Source organism: Amblyomma americanum, chromosome 10 (assembly GCF_052857255.1).
Source record: "Amblyomma americanum isolate KBUSLIRL-KWMA chromosome 10, ASM5285725v1, whole genome shotgun sequence".
In the NCBI taxonomy this organism is placed as follows: domain Eukaryota; kingdom Metazoa; phylum Arthropoda; class Arachnida; order Ixodida; family Ixodidae; genus Amblyomma; species Amblyomma americanum.
In genome coordinates, this window is record NC_135506.1 from 45166508 (window position 1) to 45194332 (window position 27825).

Consider the following 27825-nt stretch of genomic DNA (forward strand, 5'->3'; position numbering starts at 1 on the left):
TTGTTCAGTCTGCATTTCTATGCACACAAGCCCTTTTTCCGCGATTCGTTCCGCACACAGCCTATAGTTCACAATCAAAACAAACGAGGGCACGACATCGATTTAGCTCTGATGGAGGCCTCACTAATAGCTACGTGGGCCGCCGGAGAGGCTGCCGCAATATTATTTGAATCGTACTTGGTAAACGACAAAGCGACCCGACCTCTGTTGGTGAAATAGACGTAAGCACATACATAACTCGTAAGTAACCGTCTTTATTCAGCTGTGTGTCCCGTCGCCGTCTGCTGCTTTGTTAGCTATTTCCTTTGTGGAGCAGAGTAAGACATCCGGACGAAGCAATGGCTTGGAATCCTTAGAAGCCCAGTGCTTTTTGCAAGCATGCCTGTGAAGGAAAGAAAATGCGAAAAATTCAACTACTATCTCAAGGTAAGCATGAAATACACTGCGAGAAAGGCTTACCATATTCTAGGACGGTTCATAGATCATGTTAGTCACACTCGAGTCCTAGGAAGTGCCCCAGATAAGCTGGTTTTCTTTCTTAAGCTTCAATTCGCGAGCGAAAGCTCGCTTGGCTTTCTTTTGCCCCTTTTTTATGTATGCTACCCGCGCGACCATAACTGGTTACCGGCCATACTGATAGATGGCGCCACATGTCCTGTGTCACCGGCGCGGGCCTTACGTAACGACGGCAAGCCTTGCTCATCAAGTGCCATGAAAACTGCCCGTGCGCTCCTCAAGGGGCTTTAGCGCTCCTTGGACTGCAGCGCAGAGCTTCATCGCTTTTGAAGCAACGACAACAACATCAACAACAACAAAAACTTCGCCTTCTTCGCGCCACACGCTGGGTTTTACCACCGTGGGACCACGAAGATGCTGTGCTTAATGCATGCGCTGTTCAGACGGCAGCCCAGTACGTGGGCAGCAGGGGTGTGTGAACTGAAAGTTTCGCCTATGTTCGGTTAGGTTCGGCTCCGTGTTCTCCTACGTTCCCACGCCAAGGTCACCCGCAGCGCGCTAAAATCGGGAGTTAAATTACTTCATGTTTAAAAGAATACCTCTTTCGAAGAAGTCACGAAAGGATGAAAAGAAGTTCCGTACGTATGCGGCCATTCTCGACATCTACTCGTGGCGCCATCAAGAGAGGGTCTATGGTAGGTGCAGCGCATACGCATGGCAGACCGGTTTTTGATGATGAGCGTCACAATATCCTCTTGCTTTAGTCTCTGTTAGCTATTCCGCTCGGCCCCTAGCGTGCTCTAACCCAAGCACCACAGGCTGTCGGCCTTATATTGGAAATGTATTGGCAAAGGCCAATCCTACAACGGACCAGAGTGATGATGTTGATGATGATGATGATGATGATGGATTTTTATGGCGCAAGGGCGTCTGTGGCCAAAGAGCGCCATGGCACAAGGTATTTTTCGATTACTAAAGGTGGGGTCAAAGACCAATTTTCCAAACATTTCAGCCCTTACTAGCCGAGCACCAGGCCGGGGGAAAGCTTGTACCCATTGTATCACCGGTGGGTACCCGGCGGCACTGAGGATCGAACCCCGCACCTCCCGCTTGCGAAAAGGACCAGAGTGATGCCATCCCCTTCCAATATTGGACCGGCTACCTGTGCTGCTTGGGAAGCAACAATTAGAAGGGTTTCGTTGGTTCGTGAAGCACCTATAAATGTTTAAACACAAGCGCCCTGCTTGAAGCGCACTGGAGTTCACCGCAACGGCTTACTGGAGTTCTCGGTAGCATGAGGACGAAGCCATAAAGCTCTCGAGTGTGGGGTCAGTTGTAGCAATAGAAGCTGTTGCGTAATGTGATAGAGATAAACAAGGACATATTTTCCTCCTGGACTGGAGAAATACGTGTTTTACGTTCAGGCGCATAACATATTTCGCACAGCAGGAATTGTGCAGTAGCGGTGCAAAGATCTGTCACTTAAGTCGTCTCAGTCACTCTCGCGTTTTTCAGTTGTTACCTTAGGAAGCACTGCTCTCTCAATATCTCTTTCACGGTAACTAGACCGTGACCATATAGTGGACGTGTGCTTCGCGTACGTGGGGCGTGCATATGTGTCGTTAGGCTTCGTGAAGGCTTCTCAAGAACATGTTTCAGGAGGTCTCGTATAGCATGCGCTACAGCAACCTATACAGTTTAAACCCTTTGCAATGTCTTTAAAAATCTGAAAGAACGGCAGTCATCTGGACATCAGTTTTTCTTAATAGAAATGAAAACAGGCTAGGTTAACTTTTCAATGACATTTGAACCGGTTGAGAAAAAAAATTCTCCAGGACTAAAACCGGTTATTTCACATTCATTGCTGTTATGTAGTATTGTCATTGTGGGAGTGATGCCCATCGCTGAAACACTTTTAGTCGTGTTAAACGATTACGTGCGCATTAAACAAATACAATATGCGCGTGTAGGCCATGTCTGTCGCATGAGAGACGAGGTATGAAGGAAAGACCCCCTCCTGACAGCCTGCCTGCAGGGGTGCTTGAAATCTGGTTTTTGCAGCAAACTATACAAGCGCTTCTTTCTTATTCACAACAAGGTTTTTCAACGGTGAACTCACCATGCCGTCGTCGAAGATTTTAGCATCGTCGGCGCCCATACCAGTTGTAGTCTGGAAGGTAGAAATTGTTTTTAGTAGCACTAAACAACAGGGCTATTAAAACAGTTTCCTGCCTGTAGAAGTAAAGACATGTAAAGAACCGTTCATAAAGCGTATCGAAGAACATTGGGAAAAATCACATGTTTAACTGAACAATCTAGGCCCATATGCCTGCTGTACCCGCATGTACTACAAAAGCGAGCAATAATTTCAGAGGCGTCAAGTCAACTCCGGAGTTCCTGCCCATAGTCACGCACTCGTATAACGAACATCACGTTTAAGCGTACTAGTGGAACGGGAAATTCGCAATATAAGAAATACCTCCTCAACCTGCCGCATTTAGTCAGCTATTGAAACAAATTTCCTCGATTATGTTACCTGTATTCAAGAAATCTACGCAACGGTAGACGTCACATGGGTTTCTCCGGTTACTCATGCACATTTCCGCTGCTTGGTTCCGTTAAATTTAGTGTGTCCACCGAGATGTGGAAAAAATTATCCTCTTCATTTCCTTTCCTCGCAAACCAAATTTTTAAGCTAACAGGTCGCCCCTGTGGCCGTTTCCGACCTTCTGCTAATAAATATTAGGAAACCTCAAATCCTGACCTGCAAGTTGAATGTCTTTTTACAGAACAGCATGACTCAAAGCTCTGAAAACTTCTTTGTTGGATGATTTTTCCTCATCTTATGCAAACTCAGCACGCCACAGTATGTCTGCTATATAAGTATTCCTTCAGAGTAAGGGACTGAAGCACCAACTAGCGTAGGGAAAAGTTTTACTCGAGTAACTAACGAAGTTCATTTTATGCGGTGAGCCTTTATTTCCTGTAGAAGCAAGTAGCCTTAGTAATATCAAGTCTCAAAGCCCTTAAAAATGCTGTTTTGTACAAAATCTATAATGAGTTTCAGTTTATCAGCCGCGTTTTCTAATTCCTTCCTTAACTAAGAAAAAAACAAACAAACGTTTCTCAGTTTCACAGGCAACGCTGTTTTCATTCCTTAATAAAAAACCGATACCTTTGCTTCCGCTGTCTTAGGCACGACGCGCTCTGCATTTTGAGTTTGACAAAAAATGCGCTTGAGGAGCGCTGTTCTCAGAAAAATGACGTGAATACTAAATGGGCGGATTCGTCACCGTCCACAGGATTAATGACCTCTGATCAGTGTTTCTTGATTTCACGATTAATATAAAATAGCGGAGCCCAGCTCAGTTGGGCGTTTACATGGTTGGGTTGTTTACTTGAGATGAGTAGTTTTTGCTACAAAAATTATCACTTCACTTCATTGTAAAGAACACACGAAATGTGTAAGAAGTGGTAGTGAGACATACCAAATAAGTATGTAAACAACACCAAGCCTAAACGCTGCGGGACAAAGGAGCTGAAGATATGGTATGTTCTGCTTTACTGCATATAAGAATTTTTCTTATTCTTTCTTCCTTTGTTTCGAGAGCAAACTATCTTCCGCCGTAGTATTTAAAAATTTTCTTCTTATTCCTTTTCATTCGAGGGCAGAGGGAAACTTCAGTGCACCCAAAAATAACAACACTCATGCAAGCTTACCTTGACTCTAGCAACCGCCTCCTGCGAGCAGCTCACGTACTAGGTTAAAAACAAAAGGAAAAAAATAATCAATTAGGCGCTTTCCGATTCAGTACAGATCCACTCCAATGGCAGTTCTCGTGTTGGGTCCGTTTTTGTTCACCCCATTTAATGGTAAACCGCTGTACAGCATAAATTACATATCGCACGTTTTGTGCATTCGATTCCATTCCGCAATGGTGCTGCGTAATGACGTCAGTAATCATGACCCCGCTATATTCTACAGAAAAGCAAGCATAATGACGAGCAAGACCGCAAAACAGGATGGGACTGAGGCAGGCGACAACACAGGGCCCCCTCAGTCCCGTCCTGTTTTGCGGTTTTGCTCGTCACGATGTCATACCAACTGGCCTACACCAAAGTCCTTCTAAGCAAGCATAACGCTGATAATAAAAATGTTGGGGATACTTGTATGAGTACCGGTCACATCAATTACCTGAAGCCAGTTACGATTCTACCGAGCGCTCAGTAAGACATTACGTAGTCCCATTAGCACCGTGCGTCCATTTGCTAGTACCATTAAGACGCATAGTAGAGTGAAGATCCGAAATGGTGGAAAACACTTGCACTTTGAGAAAAGGAAAAAGCAGTCAGAGTGCAGTCAGAGTACTATAATCCGCGGCAACTATTTCTGGTTATGTGCCGCTAGCTACGGAGCCCAAACACGCCCTCGCTTTGTACACAGCGAAATAATGTCAGCGCTTGCAGTTAATAGTTTTCTTTTAAAACATAGTATATCGTAAATGTTCGTTATATAATGCTTATTTTAACAAAACAGACCCCGCTCACAAGGGTTGCCGCTTCGTCAGGCACGAGCTATTTTCTGCACATATAGGCCTACAAAGCTCTTGTATGTAACTACCAACTTCCAAGGTTAAAAATTCAAGAAAAAAAAACCCTTCCATACATCGCACCAGCTACACCAGGGACAGATTGAACCTGATTTATAGAGAGCAAAGCGCCAGATGGTAAGGCGCACCCTCAGTGGTCCGAGCTATTTGGCGAAAGGACATTTATGGACGCTCCATCCTTGCAGCCTTCCCATGGTTACAAAAAAAAAAAGCTTTCGTCGAGTACAGCTCCTTCAACATCAAATCCTGACTGCAAATTTGTCAAATAAAAAGCCAACTAATCGCAAGAAGGCATCTGCGATGATGAGTTTACAGCACTTTTAAAACGCTAGATGCCAGTCAGTGGTGGCACTTCGTCGTGGCAGCAACTGTGGTACCTCGTACGGCGGGCCGTGTAAAAAGTGAACCACTTATTTAGTTCAGTGTTTATGAAAGTGCTGCCAACGAGTGTTGCTAGCCTCTCCACAACGATAAACTCTCACATTGCTGCACTCTACATAAAAGACGAGTACAGTATTCGTGAAGTATACAACACAAAATGTTAGCCTGTGAGCTTTTAGAGGGGCTCTTGGAACAACACACACCCACGAAACTGCTAAGTTAAAAAGGTTGATGGAGAAAGTTTCTCCCACCATCCAGAGGTCCCGATCGCAAGTGATGAAAAACGAGCCGGGAAGCTCATTCCAAAAAGCAAGCCCGGTGGGCTGTATATGCTTTATAAACCCCCTACGGAGTGTGGGTGCCAATTATGTCCTGCCAACTCCCTGCCCCTTTTTCACCCGAACTTTCTTTCAAAACTAAAGGAAACAAAGATGTCGTAAATTTAAAGGAAAATCCCAAGACATGCACTAGTTCTTGCTGCTGCACGCAAATCCAGCTCTTTGGGAGTTCGAGCCGCATCTAGACAAGGAAGAGAAAACGAACATTTTTAAACGCTATGACTGCCAAAAAGCCTTGACTCACTGCCTTGACCGTCAGTAACATGAAGCAGATTCGTCTCAAGCTATACTATGCCCTACAGATAGAGGTATTATGAATACAAAAAAAACGACCGCCCATAAAACAGATGATCGCTGCTTACAATTGCTGATCTTTGATCTTCGGATGCGGACGATATTCTAGTGCCACAGTCGTTGAGAGCCGGTATCATCTGGTCGATGACCTGAAAAGAGGAATCGGCAAAGAAGACAGAGACTGTCTTTCAGAAGAACATAAGTAAAAATTTATGAGAAGCCTTACCGCCAACAGTGTAGACTGAGGGGTCAGTTCATCACACGTTATGTTTGAACGAAGAGCGCAGCGTCAAGACAAAGCAAATAAAAGACGAGGACAGTTTCTAATCAGAACACGTCCCATTAATGAAAAAAATGCTGATCGGCTGGACGTATTTAGGTATTAGTCATTTCCAAGTGCAGCGCCTATACTATGCTCGCCTTCTCTATGATTAGTCTTAACGATGCGTTCTTCGTTCAAACAAACTCTTACCGCTTTGATAATATCCAATAATAAACTTCAAAACATGTTTTATGACCAAAAAATCGAAGGGATCAAGCCTATTATCATTAACATCGTCATTCTAACAACGTCCATTGCAGGGCAAAGGCTTCGAATATTGCTTCCCTACATAAGCAAGCACTTACCTGATTGCGGAAAACTACCTAATTTTATCCGCCCACCTAACTGTTTTCCGCCTCCTGTTTCCCCTACCTTCTTTTAGAATGCACCGAATTAGCCTAAGAAAACGTTGTTTATCTTCCCTTTCCCTTTTGCACAGGATATATTAAACTCGCGGTTCTTTCCTTAACTACTATCGCTCTTTATTTCTCTTTCGTAATGTCCGTATCTTAAGTTAACCTTTATAATTTTTCATTTTCGCTGCTTGGTGCGCGGTCCTCGATTTGTTTTAAACTTTTTCGTTAGCCATTAACTTACAGGTGAGTACTCGCAAGGGACAACTGATATACACTTTCGTCTTGAGGGATATTGGTAAGCTAGTAATAACGAATTTGGAGGAACTGCGAAATGAGCTGCTATCTGTTAACCATAATCATGACTGGGACAACAGACCAGCCATCACAGCCAAGAAGCAAGACGCTGAGCACTAGTTCCGTAAACCTTGCTCTTTCAGACAATTTCATTACCTCTTCACACATAAATATGCACAATCTAACATGGAAAACTCTTGGTGAAAGCCATGCTTAAAACAACCTCGACCCTTTCAAATGTCGCATGGTATTTCAGTTCACAAGAAATACTTTCCTCTGAATATACTCAACAGTCGAACCAAGATATTTGACTCGGGGGGAATCGCCAAGGAGTTCGATATATGTATAATTCGATATATAAAGATGGCAATAAATAAGTTTAAGTAACCTGAAAGCAAAATGCATCCAACCCACTCAATTGACGTGCTTCATGCAGCGATGTGGCGCCCGCCAGCGCTTTGACAACGCAACGCTCGCTTTTCGTTGTTAGGCCTAACCTGGTTCGCATCGAAGCCGCAGCAGACGGGGCTTTGGAGCTGGCTGCTACCTAACATAAGATGACTGGTCCTGTTTCAAATACACTACAAGTAGAAAATCACTCATTAAGGCACAGCTTGTTACCGCAACGTCTTCGGCAGCGAAGCACGCCACGCGGCGACCGCGTCTAGGCTTGAGTTAATTAGATTTGCGCCACCGCATTACAGAGCTGCGGTGTGGAAATTCAGTACAAGAGACCGAAGGCCACCTTTAAGAACACACTGTGCTCACATCGTCACGCGGTTCACAGCGCTAGAGCTACCAGCACATGCCGAAGGCCGTCCAGCTACACAACTCTCGAGAACGGCGCTCTAAAGGACAATTAGGAGAGTGGCCACTTACAAGGGTGCGACGCGCCGTTCCCTATACCGAACGACCGGCAAAATTGAAGTTCGTTAGAATGCGCAACCTTCCCATAGTTTTACAAAGTATACTCGAGGAGATAATCTATGCATCCGATATATCCAAGAATTGGAACTATCCAAATAAGAATATACGGCCTCGACTGTATCTAGGTATCAAGAAATCCAAATTGATTCGTAACTTCCCAAAGCAAACATGGAAAGTACAATTTTTTTTCCCGAGCTTGTACAAAACTTCGTGCAAAGTGACAAAACCATTTGGCACATAAATGCTCGATGTATATTGGAAACATTTCTTGATCTGAAGGTTCACCAGTGGTAGAAGAATTCATAACAAATTCACTCAGTATCAAAACTGTGAAGAACGCTCTACCAAGAACGCTGAGACCGTTCGGTGGTTGCCAGAAAAGGAAAGCACCCTATGAGCGCGGTGAAGGAACCTATATTCACAAGAAACAGTGAATTTGCTGCTAGGCGGAGTGCGTGCGCTCTCACAAAATACTTCGAGTTCGGTGGGTACTCAGTTGTGTACATGCGCCCTAAACACTTAACCGGCGCCAATTAGACATTTTTATCAAAAAAGCCTATATGTTACGCCTACGAGCACTAAGCTTATGCCCCACCTGCATGGCCACCTGTGGCGTCATAGAGACCATGCCCATCAGGCAGCCCTGGATTTCGGGCAGCTTGCTCATCACCAACTGCTTGATCCCCGGATCGGTGATCTTCTCATCCAAGAGCGTCTGCACAATCTCCAGCAGGCCGCCTCCCTGGCCTGCTCGGGCACAAGAAGCAGGTTAGAATTTCGCTGGAAAATTATCGATTTATTGCTTTATTTTTCACTTTTACTGACACCCCTAAAAAGCTAAAAAAGCACTATATACAGAGTAGTGCTACCAAGGAACCTATGGACTATAGGAGTTTAACGTCACAAAACGACTCAGGCTATGAGGGCTGGCTTCGGGAACGTCTAAGGAAATTCCGACCCCTGGGATTCTTCAACGTGCACCGACATCGCACAGTACACGGGCCTCTAGAATTTCGCCTCCATCGAATTTCGACCGCCGCGGCCGGGATCGAACCCGCGTCTTTCGGGTTACCAGCCACCGGGCGAAGATATATTTAATCACAAGCAAAAACAACAAATGAGAATAGAGCAATAAGTGCGCCAAAGATGACCTAAATAGAGCATATAAAAAGCCTCTTTGGCAGCTTGGGGAAAACCGAGTATCACAGTATTATTGATGTGTTTTAGGTGGTCTTGCTTTCTGTTCAACGTGTGGAAAGATAATCACGTAAGCCGCGATTGATAACTGCTTAATATATGATAGATTGATAACCTGTTGGGTTACTATCTAGCAACATTCGTCAAATCAAGGCTTTGCAGGCAACCAGAATACTGTCAAATACTCTGCAAAGTGCAAAGAAAATTCGTACTGTTTACAGCCCCCTGCATTTTCTACTTCATGCGCAGTCACTTAACGTACGGTAAATGCCTGCTTCATCCTTCCTGCCGCAACAGCATACGTAATCAGCACCTGCGCACTGTGTCTTGCCGAGATTCGGTTTGGTTAATGGTATTTAAAGTCCCAAAGCATCTCAGGCTATGAGAAAAGCCGCAGTGGGGGGCTCCGGTAAATTTTCGACCACGTGGGCTTCTTTAACGTGCGCTGACATTGCTGAGTACAGAAGCCCCCCAGAATTTTGACTCCATGAAAATCTCATTGCCACTGCTGGAATCTAACTCGTGTCTTTCGGGTCAGAAACCGAGCAGCACCATAGCCACTGAGCCACCGCGGGGGCTTATGTTGCAGAGATACATCATCAAACTGCTTTCCTGGATGCCAGTAGGGAACCTCATGTCTCGGATTTATTTTTTGATGTAGGTTCATTACTTGAACAACTTCTCCAAAGGCCCTTACAATGAAAACTTGCTTAATAGACTCCGTTCTGTCTGCTGATTAGGAGAAAAAAGTGTCCAACATTTATTACATATGGCGGTCTATTTTGTGGCTTTGATTACTCGTCATGGCGTTAACATAATAAACGCCCTCTTGTCTTTATCAGTGCTCTGATCTGGTTCAGATTATTCTAAAGACTTTCGACAACGGATACCGTCTCGCAGTTCTCGGGCATGGGCCATAATCTTTTTTGATTTCATTCATACACAACTCTAAACACAAGCTCTTTTGAACCGGAAAGAGTTTACGAAGGCATTTGTTTCATATAATGTAAGATTTCACTATAAATATCAATATATCACCACATCTCCCGTTGGCAGGCTTGTATTTTTTTGCTATTAACATTTTTGCTGTAGTAAAAATCATTCTCCATTGATTTTCTATTACAGCCTTAAGTAGCCGATACGAGCGATGGAAAAAACTTTGAAAGAAAGATTTTGCTGCATACCTAACGAATGAACCATTACCTTCCATATTTCCATAACAGTACCTTAAAGTCTTCGACTATTAAAATTTTTTCGTCGGAGGATTTTGGACAAGCCATTAAATCGCGGCGGTTCAGTCACTCGTAGTTCGCAGGTACGTGTCCGGGCAAAGGCAGCCGAACGTAGATGGAGGCGAAGTAGAAAGGACATCCTTGTGCTGTGCAATTTCAATATACGTTGAAGAACCTCTCGTGGTCGAAACTGATCTGGACCACTCAGTTAAGTCGTGTCTGATAGCCTAGAGGGCCCTCTCAGTGCTTAAACGGACACTGTAAGGACCTTTCCGGCTATTTTGATGTTTTTCTGGCCGCAAAACACGCGTATATTGCCACGGAAACTGGATTAAAAGTATTTTCTTCCACTCAGTTCAAACTCGCGATGCCTTTAGCGAAAAGAACTCCATAATTCTCGTTTTCAGGTGAATTGCCTGTAGGCTGGCATCCGTGATTCAAGCTAAAACTGTTTGAATGCGCCATTTTACTTGCGAAGTCGACTGTTGAGGGTGACGCTGACGCCAGCGTCTCAGTTTTCTGCTTTTTCTGGTTTACAAAATTTTCCTTTTCAGTTGAAGTAATACCTTCGTCTTTGAAATACTGGAATATATATCGATACATACCGATTTCAATTTTTTCGCGGTGCCCCATTAAAGGGTCCTTAAATCAGCAACTACTGAAAGCTACACGAAAAAAAAAATATTCTTAATTGAAAGGGACGTTGAAGCACTATCCCCAACCTGTCAGCGGCCTTTCCGTTTTACCACCATTCACTGTGGTTTCTGTCAGTGTAAGACCGTCGAAAATAAACTAGTTCCGCTCGTCGCGTTTTAACAACGAATCGGAAGGCGGAGTAGTCTACGGGCGAGTGTTTGGAGTAAGACTTGGAACAGACGTAGGACGTGGACACATGATTGAGAGATAATTGCGGTCCGCTGTCCATGTCGCGCGAGTAGTGCTCGTATGGATTTTAGCACGCTAGCGGTGCCATAACAACAATAATTGGTTTTAGGGGAATGGAAATGACGCAGTATCTGTCTCATATATCGTTGGAGACCTGAACCGCGCCGTAAGGGAAGGGATAAAGGATTGACTGAAAGAAGAAAGGAAGAAAGAGATGCCGCAGTGGAGGGCTCCGGAATAATTTCGACCACCTGGGGATCTTTAACGTGCACTGACATTGCACAGCACACGGGCGCCTTAGCGTTTTTCCTCCATAAAAACGCAGCCGCCGCGGTCGGGTTCGAACCCGGGAACTCCAGATCAGTAGCCGAGCGCCCTAACCACTGAGCCACCGCGGCGGGTCGACGCTAGCGGTGCCAACAGGGCAGGATTTCTTCGAGGAAAAGAAAGCACACCGTCAACGAACAATGACTCAGGGCCTCTTATGCAAACGTTACTCTCATTGTTATTATAAACGGGTTAGTGAGTATTGTAGTAGTCACAGCATCTACCGGAACTATTCGTCGCGGTTCCATCTGGATCCAGCGACTGCGGACTAATTTGATCAATAGAATGCCGGAAAGCTGCACACCCCGGTTGGTGCCTGCCCTCACTCTTTTCCTTTCTCTCCCTGTCGCCCGTATTAGATAGAACCTTTAAGCGTCTGTTCTTGATGTTGGTGACTACCATTCAAGGACCAATAGCCGTAGGGCCGTTGGGCATGTCGAGGTTTCTTCGGACACAGTCAAGCTATGTTTCATAGAACAGGTGTCACAGCGCAGACTTCGTGGAGAGAACGATCATAAGTTGGATGAATTGCCCAAGGAGAGTGAACAGGATCTTACCGAAGCTATGAGGCACCTGACGGGCAATTTTGGTTTTCACAGAAGCGGCGGCTTCTTAGGACATCCGCGTGCTCTTCCAAGCTCTTAGCGTACCATATTTGCGATAATCTTGAATCTAAGCTGGCTAGGGCTATATATCTGACAAGTCGTGGAAAGTGCTAAAGTTTTAAATACCGTACAGCAGCCCACTCCTGTAAACAATTCTTATGTGCATACAGAGACTGCACCATCTGCCAGCATGCATTGGTTTCAAAGCGTACCTAACAACTCGTGGGACAGATACCACACAGTTCATCTCGCTTATCTCATAGTTTGAAAGCCATGGAACGCATGATAACGGAGGTACTCATCTATCCTTTTCCATGAGTGCTAGAACTCCTCGTCACGCGCGCTTTATGCATGCTTCCAGGTGCCGTAGTCAAGCACGCCTAACGGTAAATAGCCGTCGGAAGTGTCGATGGCGTCATCCTGCCGCGTAGGACGACAGAGCTTTCTTCCAGTGCCGAAATACACCCAACACAAAGGTTAACACTTGCAGAACGACCTAGTCTCGCGTAGGTAACTAATTTCACATATAACTAACTAATATTTGGTTAACTAATTTCAATGTAGGTACTGCTCAGAGGACCATAGGCTTCGGGTCACTGAACATAAATGTTGTGTCTCCAAGAACTCCGTAACCTGTAATCGTATGAAACCTCAAAGATTAAGGGCAAATGGCACTACGCTACGTTCTTTAGGATGACCATAAAAACGGCAGACAATGGCAAGCAAATCTCGCAAATGCGTCTTCCAGACCTGGAACCAGTCTCGCACGCAATGGTAAACCAAATAAGCGTTCAACGCTAGCCGGCACTTTAACTATATCACTGAGCCAGCCGTCGTAGTTCGCGAATATTCGCGAAAGTACCTGTCAACACGGCGGCAGGAAGTTTGCTGGCAGCGCTGCGTTTACATTAGCTGCTTGTGAAACAGCGCGCTACACTGACATATGCAAAAGGACTAGATGGTAAGCACAGGCACGGATGTCGCGTCTTGTTTCACAAGTTAACACGAAGAACCAACTAGCCCGGCAACATACAATAGTGCCATGTCGGTTTTGTTAAGTTCATTTATCTTATACACACGGCAAAACATTACGGAGTCATGCCTTCACATTTCGTCACCTTGAACATTTCCCACGGTGGTTGCAGAAACTAGCAGTGCCACGAAGAAGAGCCTAAAATCCATGGTTGCCGAATCAACCGACGACTGCACGAAAGAATGCCTCTTTCTGTCGCTGCATACACTGCTCAGCTGGAGCCTGACTCTTTTATAGAAGTACCAATGTGTTCCACTCGACTGGATGAGCATGCTAAAGAGTCCGGCAAACGCAACAAAACATGGGCATGTGATCATCATGTTATTTCTCGAGTGCCCCGGATCGACCGATAAGCGGCACGAGAAAGCAATGTCGCATTCGAAAGTAACCTTGGTGACTATACCGTGGCAAAATGTGCACGTGCAGTAGGCGCACTGCTGCGAATTACGCCGTGAATTATTCAACGACTTTATCGGAACAAGATGCATGAGAACTGGTCACGCTCCCGTGATCCGTGTTCAGCTTAGTAGTGGATCTCTGTTTCCTCCTCACGTGTCGTGCGACTGAGGACATGTTTTTCCCTTGTCCTGGGGGCGTTTAATGGGTGTCTGGTCATGCATTTCGTGGCTAGTTAATTGGACATGTCGTCGCTGTCCTTATAGAGAGACCATGTAGCACGGCATATATTCCTGGTTGAATTATTCTCTTTGACAAATCAGTCAGGCTTGTCACAGGTCCCTGAATGTTGCTGAGACGGTTGTGGGCGTTGCGGAGCGTGCAAATCATCCTGTGTTTTATTGTGAGATCAGCAGTAATTGTATATTGCCGCCAGTATCTTGTAGTCATATCTGCACATTACTATACAGCAGCGTTATGTCATGCACTTTTCGAGCTACATTAAATGGCATACTTCGTCTATTACTCTGTAGACCCCTCCCTCTACCATTAAATAAGGTCGTTCATCGATACCTAAATCTCTTCTTCAACTGCTGTTTTTGAGTGAGCATAATGTCAGCAGCTTTCAGCATTTTGAAAGCGAAAACCCTTTCTAACTTGTTTTTGTATGATCACCCTAGTGCCAATTATGTTACGTCGATCAGTGAATAAAAAAAGAATATTTAGCTTGTTCATTACTCCTAACTGTCTGTTGACGCCACCGAAACTATCACCTTCTCTTAAAGTATGGCTATGACATTTGTTACAGCAGTAAAATAACTTATTGCATGCGATTTGAGCTTGTGGCGCAAAATGGAGGGCTTTATATTCTAGAGGTTTTGCCATTGAGGACCTGCTAGATGTTTAGGCATACCAGGACCATTTAATAATCTTGAAAGTTTTAAGGTGGTTGACAGCTCGCGACCCATATTAGCTTAGATTGAGAAAATCCCCAAAGCTTTTTGTATACACCTGCACCATGACGTGAGGAAAATTGCGCGCTGAAGGCATAAGAACAATGAAGACAAAGTTGGCCTATATCGATTGATTGCCGCGTTCCAGTGGCAAACGTGTTGTTTTCACTGATAACGGGGATTTCATAAGTTAGCGAAGGCCGAAAAATGAAATACTGGTGTCGTTATGGCCTGCCGGTTTCGAAAATGCTGTGGTATGGCGACAAAAAATTTCGGCGGATCTCGGAGGCTTTATCGCAGTTTTATCCGCACTAAATCTGTATTTTGCGGCTGGATAACTCATGAACATAGGAAGAAATTGCTATATAATCTATTTTTACTGTGAACAGAAACTTGATTGTAGTTCTCTTCAGTTTCCTTTTAAATCAAAATAACACTGGTATGAAAACACGCTGACTCAATGGAGTGCAAAGAAAACGAAAATATAGTCAGTAAAGCTTTTTAGGGGGCTAGTTGGTTGTACATACTGAGATTGGAGAGCGCTACAATCAAGACAAGGGGACAACACCACAAAAAAACACCACGATCGATACACGAGCGCTCATGTATCGTGGTGTCCTTATGTGGTGTTGTCCCCTTGTCTTGAATGTAGCGCTCCCCAGTCCCAGAAAATATAGTCGCAAGCACCAACGATCACAATACCAAAATAATGTTGCCTAATTTTCCGGTAGCTGTATATTATCACGATTATTAAGCATTTTTCTCCTTGCGTTTAACTTTGCATTCGCTGTGAACGAGGAAATGTAAGCGTATAATTAATAGCCACATCGGAGAGGATAAGCAGCTGGGCTAAGCATTCGGCTTATTCGATAATACATTTCTAAAAACTAGTGATCATGCATTCAAAGTCTAACGACGATTGTCGCAAGAAGCGCTACGTTTATCGACGAAGCATTTATGTTCTGTAAACAACAAACTTTATCATTTCTAGTGTTAAAGCTGACAGAAATAAACGGACATAAAGCTTAGAAAATGAGTTAATATGTTTAGTTTGTTCTCTACGTTTATAAAGCGCTCGCAACTTTCAAATCGGGATGAGGAATCTTGCCTTTCCACAGCATGTGGTTGCAATGCTTTGTCGGTTTCAAAATAACCTTGAATTAAAATACAATAACTGCTTTAAAGTGATACATTTCTTGTTCCTGTTATTGCAATCGGATATATTCTGCACGAATTTCGTCGCTCTTGTCAGCAGATTTTTTTTTTAGCGGGAAAAGCTTAAAAAAATGGCTCCCTATGTACACTCCAGACAGAAATGAGTAAGTCTTCTAGCACACCCCTTTTTGTAAAAAGGAGTACAGATTACCCCCTTTTTACTCTCATATATATGTTTTTATGTTCAGAGTGTATCACCATGCACTCCAAGCATAGACGGAAGAAAAAACGATTGTGTTGTTCTCGGAGGAACTAAAATATAAGTAACAATTTAATTGCTCGCTCTAAAGCTCCACCCGTGTTTTCCCTCTCCATAGAACAGCCTAGAATATAAGAAAAGTCAATGAACGCTGACTAGTATGTATGCAGAAAACAAGAAAGGTGTGCATACCCCAAGCGTTTTGATATTCGCAAAGGCGCGCCAAGTGCAGCACAATAAACAAGAGAGAATATTAAAAGCAGAAGCTGTAAAAAAATGTCTTGCGAACCTCAGCACTACACCCTGTACGGCCCGCACGAACGCCTGTTTGAACAACACATTCTGGCGATGGAGCAAGCCCTGCTTGGTCAGGAAGACAATTATATTGCAAACCTCATGGTCATGCGCTATACATCGAGTCAAATCGCATGTCCATTCAACATGGCTGAGTGAAGGAGCAAACATTCGTGATTCTAAAACCGAGAAGAGTTGCGATGAATGCGGGAGATTCAACAATATCGCGTTGCCTGGCTATAAGAACCTGGCAGTAGAACATCATATGCTGTAGTGCGCCTTGGAAATGTGGATTTTGGAAGGGTGTTCTACTTTACCCCTGCACAGTCTCACTTTGTTCCATAGGGTCGGGGTAAATTCGACATTTCAGTTTAAAATTTCATGAAATATCACTGTGCACTCAGCTGCCACTTTTACATTTGATGAGTATGATGGCACACGGACTGGGAATTACTCAGAAGTAATTGTTTTTGCGATAGGGGGATAGAAGATAAGAGCGACGATTTGCAAATTTGTCTTGTAATTACTTAGTACATACCAGAATTTGATGTAACGCAATTCTTGTGTTGCCAGAAAGAAAAGACGTCAGTAATAGTTTGGGAAAGTGTTAGGCCCTAAAAGTGGCCTCCGTACGATTGAAAACGTGGCTAGGCGCACGCTGTCCTCCCCGTGGCTGCATTTGTCATTCAGCTATAGCCTCAAGATGAGACGCCTGTTTCCTCCTAATGGCACACGACCGCCGACTGCGACCTTCGGCCCGCGAATTTGCGACGCGTCCTTCATCACTACGCGCTAGCTGCAGCTTCTGCCATTTGAAAGCAAAGTCACAAACTGCAAACCAGCCAATGAGAACAATGATTAGGCACCGTTGCGGGTTTAGGCACGCGTTTACTGCATTCTGAACTCTAGGCTCTGTGTAAGTGAGAAATCTGTGTAAGTAATAAACTGAGTTGAAGGAAGTACAAGTTAACTTCTTCAACATGTGACAAGACAACGCCTTTTTTTTATCACTGTTCGCAAGCTACTCGTGCTGAAAAGTTGATCTTTCATGTTTCTACCGGCAATCTGGAGATGTGGACTGTCCGGTATTTCTCTTTCCAAAATTGACATTTTGGCCATTCGACTCCCAACGTGATCTTTCCTGTCCAAATGGTTTGTTTGTATGTTTTTGTTTGTTTGTTTGTTTGTTTGTGTTCACAGTTAAAGTTTATCGGTTCCTTTCAGGTGAATCATCCCACAAATGACAACGACGCTTCTCTGATAAAACTTGCCTTGTTTTCACGACGCGTGTATTCCTTGGTGGTTGGACTCACAGGCAGTACCACATTTTGGTCCCTTGACTTGTTTCGAACATTGTAGCGCTAAAACGGCGATTTCGATTCCCTGGGATTGATTAGCGCAGTAGTCCAGCACCTCACGGGACATAAGCTGTTGTTTCCCAGTCTCCTTTTGTTATGTTGTATCTTACTATAGCATTTTTTTTTTGTAGCAAGGAGAGGGCCCTGCGGACTTCAGAAATTACGGTACGTCCGTAAACACAAAACTTTTTATAACCCGCAGCACGGAAAACTGTGAGATCAGCGTATAGTGTCAGAGTGCTACCAGTTAATGTCATGCGTGCTTCTTGTAGCCGTTAGTTAATGGTTAGCGGCATTTTACGTGCTGGAAGCCACAATGTCGTTTATGAAGTACGCCGTAGTGGAAAGCTCGGGATTGGGTACATCCGACTGTGCTGACATGACATGCGCCAAACTCGTGGTTCGGGGGCATTGTTGATTCGGCTCCATGACAGCACGGCCACCGCCACCGGGATCAAACCCGTGGACGCATGCTGGGTAGTCAAACGTCATAACACCTTAGGCACCGCGACTGGTTGTGGTAGTCACCATCTGCAAATTATGAGAGTAACTCGAATAATAAATGTTATCGCATGCTGAAATAGTCAGCAGAGAAGAAAGGCCATAGTAGAGCAACATTTTACTAATCAAGTTCAAGGGCTGCGATTGTTTTCGAAAAAAGCTTCCAGACGATGTCGTCGCCTGTTTCTAAGCTAACTTTCTGTGTTTGCCTCCTAGTTTCAGTTTCGCAGAAGAAGCGACGCTTCTATTATAAGCTCAGTTATTACGTAACTGTGTTCTGTATAGCAGTGGAAAATGTAATATAAGGCAGTGAAAAAAAGCACGGAAGGTCCAAACCAGGCATCAAAGATGACGAAGACATAATGTAATTCCACGCTGAGGGCAGAGAAAACGCATTGAAAACGTTGCCATGAATTTCTTCGTGAGCAAAGTGGGAAAAACAGCCAAAAAGCAGCAAGAATTTCTCACCGCGTACCCGTAGCAGAGATAATGGTAGGTGCCATTAATGAGAACAATAATATGCCAACTTATCATTAAAACAAGGCTACTGGGTTTAGTGGCCGGTTACTCTTAACGGAAGTACATATAATAACAAATAATATAAAATTTGATGATAAATATGTCTACCTTATGGATGCTGAAAATATGGGACAATTGTAGGCGGATGTCTACTGTTGTGGTAGATACATCTTTACGGCTTCATTAGGAAACTTCTGGCTGAATCTTTTCTTCAAAATTCTGTGGGTTTATTTCTACCCTCAGTAAGAGCAGTCACGAGGTGTAGGATTGGCACACGTAGAAGGATTTCCAGCGCTTGATGAATGCACCTTGTAGTCACATGATCAAGTGGGCTGTTGAGAGAGGATCCTGCCTAAAATTTGTGCAGTGACTGAAGCTTGTTACGGCCGATGTGGATGTGGATTATGTCTAAGTGTCTGAACAACTTATGTTCGGCTCTTCGCGCCTGATTGCTGTGCAGGCGGGTGTGACCAGAATGACATGTGAGTGAGTAGTTGGTGCTAATGTTCATTGTGTATATTATATTCAAACTGTAAAATGCGAGGCATATGTGGGAGATCGAGAAAGAAACAAGCCGACTTTACTGCAAAAGATTCGGCAATGAAGGCCACCGGCACAGCGTTTGCAGATACACAGGGGCGCCATAATATATAGAGGGCCCCTCTGTCAGCCTCACAGTGAATCATTTCTGTTAATTACATGCATTTATACTCAACGCACACCTGCCGCTGATTTCTACCAATGGAGCAGAGTTTACACTTCAAATTTTCAAGTCCCTTCATTAGAATGGTATTTTTATGCAACACGACTGATACTGCTATGCAGTAAGTCCAATCTTGGGAATGTTATCGTTATGCAACTCAACGGACACTGCTATGCACTGAATTAACCTACAGTACGTTGACTGCAGGCTCCGTCCATTACTGAGATAGAAATTGGATAACCGAACTGCCTGGCATCACTTGACTTTGAAAGATAACGTGCCGTTTCTGCTAAACCACTCACCGGTTTAAATCTCATCATCTCCGGATGGCATTTGTTTTTGTCGTGTTCATGAGTGAGTCACTTATTCGGACCTCGAAGAGCACGTTTCCGTGTGCCCCAGTCACCGTTCGGGGGGTCGCGCTTATCCTTCAGTAGCGCTGCGGCAACCTCCCAACTTCTGCCAAACAACTGCGGAGTGTAAGAAGATAGTGAGCGCACGCTCAATCCGATGGAACGATTAGTGCTTCCCTTTTCCTGTGCAGTTCTTGGCGCCTTCAAGAAAGCAGGCACCGCTAGTGTCGCGAACACATCCCCCGCCTTTCCTAGCCCCATCCACGTATCCATCAGACGCCAAAGTGACTAACAGCGCCGATTGAGCTCGCTCGGTGTAGTCCTTGACTGACGGCCTTGTGCTTTTTAACGCCGCCGCCTCGATGTAGGAAGGCGTCGTTTCACGCGGAGTCTGAGGCACGTCTGGCGGGTCGCTTTGCTGCACCGCAAGGGCGGTGAATTCGTTGGCCTTAAGGTGAGGCGGCTTCGGATGCGTTATATAAGCCCCCGCAGAGCGTGTACTGCTCGCGACACAGCACTGACTAACTCACAGACTGTACGAGGCGGATACCCGGGAGTGGTTAGGCTACCATGAAGCTTGTTCACGTCTTGTGCTTTTCCGTTGGCATTATTCGCGCGGTCATGACCGATGAAGGTGAGTTTGCTAGCGATTACACCTTCTAATGCTACTCGTCAGTCAAATAACAGCATAAAACTATTGAGCAGACAAGGGAAGAGAAAACAGGGACTAGTTAGGACATGCATGACGGAAGCCAAAAGGCATCCAAACCAAGCAGCATAGGGAACGTTTTGCTTTTAAATTTTTGGCATTCTTTAGTGGAGGTGAACAGGGTAATGATTAATTAATTTGGATATACCATGGGCTGGTATAAAATTCCACTTCTACTTCTTAACTGCGTGTCAGAGTTAGGACTAGGTTAAAGAGCTTTAATGGGGCTCAGATCGGTAGCCCAATTGCTGCCGCACAGCACTGCCGAGATAACGTTAGCAGCCGCGACTTAAGAAGACGCATCTTGTGATGTTATTATGAAAAAAGGTTTGAGGGATACCTTTTCTTTTTTCAAATTCTTGAGCGGAAAACATGATGGATTTGCTGCGTAAAATTTTCGATTATGCCCACTTTTATCTTCCTTCTGCAAGCACACTGATGTGTGCAAAACTTCCGACTTTTTGATAAAACAGAGGTGAAGATACAATCGTCACTAGCGTCGCGGCTAACGGCTGCATTTGGGCCAAGCAGTATTTAGTCCCTAGAACGTCGTCACAATGTAATTGGGTTACTTTGAATATCCTGATTCACTTGGGCAGCGTATAAATATTGACTTCGCGCATGTGATTTACGAAGCGAGTGTGAGTTCCCTGCATGGCCAGTACTACTTTTCGCTACTCGCTGTTAGCACTTTTCAAAGAGCAAACAATTGCTTTTAAGGTGATTGCTGTGCGCCAATAATTGCAAAAGGCTGCATAAACGTAGTTGTGACGTTTGAAGCTTCACGACCATGAAAAACACTTAATGGAGTACGTGTACAGAGAAAAACATGAAGCGTTTGTGCCTCGTTGTGTTGTGTTCACGGGTAGTGCTTAGCGTAGTGCGAAATCATCAACCTTCATCTACAGGTTAAGTCAAAAGATTCCAGTCCACAGGGTCTCCTTAGGAGCGTTTTATTCAGGAAGTTACGACATACCCAAAGCCAAAAATCTCTATATAGGATAGGAGAAGAATAATTTTCACCTCTGAGTACCTTTATTGTTATCATTAGTGGCAGGATACGCCACTGAAAAGCAGACTCTGTGGCGTGGAAACTTTTGAGTAATCCTTTACTTCTGGTTTATACCCTTCCATAAACTGCTTTCTTTTTCCACAAGTAGTCACATCTTTTTAACCTTGGCGCCGAGTAATGCATGTGTTCTTTCTCGAAATGCCGCTGACTACCACTCAGCCAATGATGAGCTAGCAGGCCTTTCCTCTCTCACGGCATCACCCCTCGCAAACGCAGTCTTAACACTCTTACAGGAAATGAGTGCGGTAAGTTGACGGAGGTTACGTACGTTCTTGTCTTAATTTTTTTAAAATTTTTCAGCGGATGAAATCTCAAAACTTCTGGAGCAAAAAGTTCGTGAAAACGCTGGATCGGAAAAACTCGCGCTGAAGCTGCTGATTGGCGCCTACATTGTGCGGAACTGTGCTTCTGAGCACTCCGAAGACGGACAGGCCCTCCTTAAGAAGGTGACGCGTCTTGATTAATGTAGCTCAGGTGCTTGGTAATGAACATCACACTGACTCACTAACCACAGCTTTTATACCACTGCCCAACACTCACCGATTCTAGAGGCATACAAGGCGCCAATGTCTGGTCACGTATACACTTTGTCGAGTCGACAGCAGAAGTTTAAGGGATGCTGGAGCAAGGCAAGAATATTTAGGAACAATCAAACAAGATCAATCGTCTAAATTGCCTGCAGCTAGGATGAGACGTGTATACACGATATAACCACTGATATCAGGACAAGGCTACTGAGCCACGAGCCAGCGATGCAATAAATTTTTTCTGAGCGCATTCATCCAGTAATATATTAGTGACGGTCATACGCCTGCACTGCTCTCAGATTCTACATAAGAACGGTACTAATAGCGAGTGACAAAATAAAAATCCTCCGCTGGGTTTCTACAGGGTGCACCGAAAGCACACAGTGTTGCCAGAATCCGACGCCTTCTGTTTCAGATGTTCGTGCCCATAGTATCTGAAGGAGCAAAGTGTGCAGCGAGCAAGGCTGTAATTGCGGACGCCGTAGAGCTAGACCTCGCTGTAAGTATGGCGAACCTTCGTCCCGGCGTGATTTTGTGCTGGGTACTGAGTTTGTGCTGAGTTTGTGCTGGGACTGATGCTTTGATCTATTGATTGCATTTCTTGGATATGTTATTGTTATATCAGTTCTAAGAAACTAAAGATGAATACTAGTCACTACACATTTTACATATTATTAAAACTTAGACTGCCAAAACAGCCCAGCGGCCTGGTAGCTGTGCTACAAATGCTTGCTATAGGTTATCGGGGCCAACTTTATTCGCATTGCTTGTAGTGTCTCGTGTCTTGTAATGCCGGTGTGGGAAATACCTTGGCTGAGGCTGTCGTACACCCTAAGAAATAATATTTATATAACAAAGTAGGTCTAGAATACTAGTTATTGTTTTTGCTTGCATTCTTTTCAATTTACTTCTTACAATTCGCAATTCCTCGTGACTGATCCGAAAAAGAACGGTACGCTGGCGATGCAGCCATTGTTGGTGTAATAAAGCCGAAGAAAAGAAACAAGAAGTAAACGACTCTTATACCGAGCAAGGGTTCTCAGCCTTGCACACTAATCATTTTTCTCTATCCGTACCATCAACATCAGCTTCGAAAATGTTTCCGGATTTATGCACTATATCAACCAGGTGGTCCTCAATCTCTTATCTGTTTTGCACTCGAGAAAATAAAGCTGTTTACTGATGTTGGCATTGACTGATACTGCGGATCAGCAAAGATTCTTTTGTAAGTGTTAAACTTGTGCGCCTGCCATTGCTGTCCCCTCGCGACTGAAGATATATTTATATATTTTCGTTTCAGGAAAAAATATGCTTTCGGGATGCAGCAGATTCCACAAAGGTACGACTCCTGTGGTGACGCTAATGTATATTTCGCCGTTCTCAATTGTTCCTTCGGCTGATTTCCTCGATTCTGCGACGCAAATGCCCAGTGCTGCATTGCACGAAATGTCAATGTTTTAAAACAGGTCATAAATGAGCGCCCAGTTCTCTACGTAACTGTAAACGCAATAATGTAGAAGTGTCCTACCTGGTAGCCTAAACTATGTAGCTAGGTATAGCGGGACTAAAACATTCATTTACTTGTTCTTTCGTTACTTTATACGATTATTTATTTACTTACTGATTTGTTCTTGTTTGTTTGTTTGTTTGTTTGTTTGTTGGCTTGCTTGCTTGCTTGCTTGTTTGCTTGATTGTTATTTGCTTGTTTGTTTCGGTGTTGAGGTGAAAACCCGGAAGGGAAATAAACTGTAAGGCATGGTATTCTAAGCCGTCTGGAGTACTATGCGTGTCCGACTTACGGGCTTTAAGATTTGGGTGGCAAAAACGTTGAGTTCTTACTTCAGCAAAACAGGACTGCATTACTTTCTCTATTAATTTGTGGCAATTAGCCTGAAAAGCCATCCATAGAGTCTTGCATAACTGGAAATTTCGTCCGGTTTCTACATTTTTATAGACACTGGTTTCGGCTGAAACCGAACGAATGATTTCTGATGTGGCTGACTTTTAACAACTTGTTTTGAACACTTCTTGCGTATTTCTGAAGGAAGAGTTGAAATTGCGCTGCAATTATCACACATATGCTGCTGCCGCAGCACTGGCGGTTGGTGTGGGGACACTCTCGTCGTTGTCGTCGTCGTCGTCGTCGTCGTCGTCGTCGTTGTTGTTGTTGTTGTTGTTGTTGTTGTTGTTGTTGTTGTTGTTGTTGTTGTTGTTGTTGTTGTTGTTGTTGTTGTTGTTGTTGTTGTTGTTGTTGTTGTTGTTGTTGTTGTTGTTGTTGTTGTTGTTGTTGTTGTTGTTGTTGTTGTTGTTGTTGTTGTTGTTGTTGTTGTTGTTGTTGTTGTTGTTGTTGTTGTTGTTGTTGTTGTTGTTGTTGTTGTTGTTAACCTACCAATGTCGGTGACAGTGGCTTTGCTTAGCAAGTTTCTTCTTTCTTCAGGCGTCAACACAGCTGACGGAGAAAGAAACGGCCATCTTTGACGCAATTAGGGTAAGTCAGTAATTGTGAGTGGGGCCTGTTTCTGATGTCAGCGAAACTTACGGACACTTCAGAGAGAAAAAATTGCCGTTTCCGGCATGACAAGTGGTGGCCAACTCAACTCTAACTGCCTGTTGTAGCTGTAGGGTTGATGATAGCTATCGCAAGTATTCAAGCTAATTTCATAGCGATAGCCCTTTTAGCTCGCGTTGCAATGTTTCAAGAACGGCTCGTGGCCTCACTACTTCGCCTACGCCAGCGAAGGCTGCAGATGCAAGGTGACCTGCCGTTAGTTTACCCCCCCCCCCCCCCCCCCCGAAAACTCGTGGGAAAAATGCAATCAATCCAATCTGACCACACAGTAGATTATCTGGCGCCTGTACCAGCAGGGATAATGTATTGAACTATTTGGCGCAATTTGGAAAAACAACCATAGATTAATAATTGCTGGCAAGTTTTAAGAAAAAATAAAATTTGCATTTGGGGCGCTATAATGCTGCACAGATAAGTGTTTCTAGTTTATCCTTAACGATGTAATTAACTAAAAGAAGCACAACAGTTTTTCAACCACCTAGAAAAACTTTCCTCCAAAAATTGCTATACGGCACGTAAAACGCCTTAAGTCGTGTTGAAGCCGCCGCGGTGGATGAGTGGTTATGGCGCTCGGCTGCCGGCCCGAAAGACGCGAGTTCGATCCCGGCCGCGGCGGTCGAATTTCGATGGAGGCGAAATTCTAGAGGCTCGTGTGCTGTGCGATGTCAGCGCACGTTAAAGAACCCCAGGTGGTCGAAATTTCCGGATCCCTTCACTACGGCGTCTCTCATAGCCTGAGTTGCTTTGGGACGTTAAACCCCTATAAACCATTACGTCGTGTTGTGTTCGAGAAGCTGGCTTAAGAAGGCGGAAAAATGCTCAGAACACTGACGGTTAAAATCGTGCTCTCTGTGGTAACAAGTGTTACCTTTTAAAATTCGTGTGCCCAGCAGTGCATACCTATTCGCCACAAGTACATCCGGGCCAGTATTAACAGGGCAGCAGTGACCACCACCATTTTATGCACCTCACGGGCATCGTAAAGAGCATGAATGTATTTTCAACAGCACGCCATTAGAGACATGCCCAGATTCAGATTAATTTTATTCCAGAGTTTGGCGCACTTCGCTGAATGTGCAGCAAAAAAAATTTAGCCTAAAGTTTTTTTCTTTGGTATACTACTGATTGGCTATTGTCATTGACAGTTCGCGCTTTTTTTATCACATTTCTGATTAATAAAGAAATGAAAAGACACTGGTGCGCAATAGGATACCACTGAGAACACTGCTTTTCGTACGCAGTATTTCGTATATTTTCTTTCAAGCCTTGATACTTGTTTCTTTTACACTGAAAAACTGAACTTTGGGTTTCGATGGTATGATGCATATACGCGATAAATGACAGGACATAGTAGTAGCGCTAAAAACAGGGACGAAATGATTGAAGTTTTCTTCTATCCTTCTACTCTATCTAAACAGCAACTAGTCCAGATTTCTTCCTTAAATACGCGATAATGCTGTCCAGGTTGACGTTGAGTACATGTGTGACAGTTTTTTCTTCTCTTCTGTTTCCCTAGGCCTGCACTATTGCTGCTATACCGTCCCCGAAAGTTTAAGAAGATGGAAAGATAAAATCAGCCTGGCCGTTTGCAAAAGTGTATATGTGTCTGTGAGTTCTCGCGCAATAAATAAAATAATCAGTTCCTCGTCCATGCCCCCCTTGTACGATCTTTAAGCGAAATGTTTGCTCCTTCTTTGTGTATTGATCGCATTATATATATCGGCTCAGCGGTCATGCGTCTCTGATAGCAGTGAGTACATGCTACGCACGCCAATATTTAAACGTTTCTCGTTCTATTGACGACTTCAAATTTTTTTTAAACAAATGCCAAGCCTTCACACCTCTGCGCGATTCACAAATCCGCGTAATTTTCAAAACCGCTCTCGGACTCCCCATGTGCACGGCAACACTCGACGGGTGACACTTGGCATCCGCAACACCTGCAACGCACGCGCTTACTCACTACCTCCGCGGGACGGGCCATCCTCCAACACGTCGGGAATCCCCAAGAAACCCAAACAATCGCCATAAGAGAAGTACTGACCCCCACCATCCGCACACAACTTTACCCAAGCCTTGTCCCCAGACACATACACCATGAACTCCAAGCCCCACTCGAGCGTCTGCGAAGACATAACGGGAACAATTCTACTGCTCTCGACGTTGGCATTGCTTCCTATTCCCACCCACATATTTTCGCCTGTGTTTCCGCAGACAGCGTCAACACTCCACTTCTGGCAGCCTCTTTCCGAGCCTCAGACCCAACCGCAGCTGAAACGATCGTCATCGCCCTCGCCATAAAAATGAGAGAGACAGAGAGAAAAAGAAACTTTATTTGATCCATTAAATGTTTAGCGTTCGGTCTTCGTCTGCATCGCTGCAGACTCTTGACCTTCAAAGCAGGGTTGGGCCCCTAGTCCAGGGCTGCACTGAGTCGCGCTGCTTCGCTTGCGTGCTGCACCATTTCCCTTTGGGCGGCGAGCTCGCAGCTGGTGGGCTGGCTCTCCCACTGCTCCGCACTCGGGGTTTTCTGTTGGTGGAACGTGTAGTTTCGCTTACACTCCGAGGTTATATGGTAAAGCGTGGGGGTTGCCCCGCACCACGGGCATGTGTTCCTATACTGTGTAGGATACATCTTGCTGAGTATATGTAGGTTAAAGAATGTTCCCGTTTGCAGCCTCCGCCAACAAGCTGCTTCTTGTTGTACTAGGCCCTTATGTGGCGGGGAGTATCTAATTCTCGTGCCTCTTTGATAGTTTAGATATTCTGAAAATCCGATATCCACGGTGAAGTGCTGTCCCAGGGCGTATGGCCGCTCGGCTCGGTACGTGATATCTCGAGCCAAGCTGTCTGCCCTTTCGTTTCCTTCTATCCCCGTGTGTACCGGAATCCAGATTAATTTGTGGGTTGCTGTTTTTCTGAGGTGTACTGCTTCGCGGAGGATAGCTAAGGCAGCCCTGCAGATTCTGCCTTTCGTATAGTTTCTGCATGTCTCTTTTGAGTCCGTTAGGATGACCACTGATTCGTATTTTCGATAGCCCTCAGCCGTTGCCAGCGCAACCGCGACCTCCTCCACTTCCGCTATCCTGACGCTACGTGTAGATGCGCAGGTGATTAGAGAAACTGACTTCAACAGCGGTAACGTATTTACCGACTTTCAAGCCTCCTGTGGAGCGTATACAAGAGGCCGTGTGCCACGA

General features: G+C 44.6%; 1 protein-coding gene and 1 long non-coding RNA gene across 2 annotated transcripts; one reads left to right on the plus strand and one right to left on the minus strand.

Annotated features, from left to right (window-relative positions):
• Window positions 1-243: 243 nt before the first annotated feature.
• On the minus strand, window positions 244-18164 carry LOC144108235 (uncharacterized). The gene is made up of 7 exons (XM_077641514.1): window positions 17974-18164; window positions 9438-9460; window positions 8574-8725; window positions 6148-6228; window positions 4177-4215; window positions 2576-2626; window positions 244-382 (listed from the first exon to the last, which is right to left on the minus strand). Exons 1-7 carry the CDS (start codon window positions 18162-18164, stop codon window positions 353-355), a joined length of 567 nt encoding a protein of 188 aa, XP_077497640.1. The 3' UTR covers window positions 244-352.
• Window positions 18165-21813: 3649 nt separating this feature from the next.
• On the plus strand, window positions 21814-26274 carry LOC144106318 (uncharacterized). Its single transcript, XR_013308973.1, has 5 exons — window positions 21814-21975; window positions 22472-22555; window positions 23357-23395; window positions 24494-24544; window positions 26142-26274. It is a non-coding gene; the product is annotated as an uncharacterized LOC144106318 (long non-coding RNA).
• The last annotated feature ends 1551 nt before the right edge of the window (window positions 26275-27825 follow it).

Bases quoted from the DNA above. Each gene is read 5' to 3' on its own strand.
- LOC144108235 (XM_077641514.1), bottom strand. From the start codon at position 18,164: ATGACGTTTGACTACCCAGCATGCGTCCACGGGTTTGATCCCGGTGGC. The intron at 9,461-17,973 runs GTAAAATGCCGC...CTGTTGCGGCAG, and splicing joins GACATTGTGGCTTCCAGCAC to GAAGGATGAAGCAGGCATTT. The intron at 383-2,575 runs GTGAGTTCACCG...TTTCCTTCACAG, and splicing joins AAATCTTCGACGACGGCATG to GCATGCTTGCAAAAAGCACT.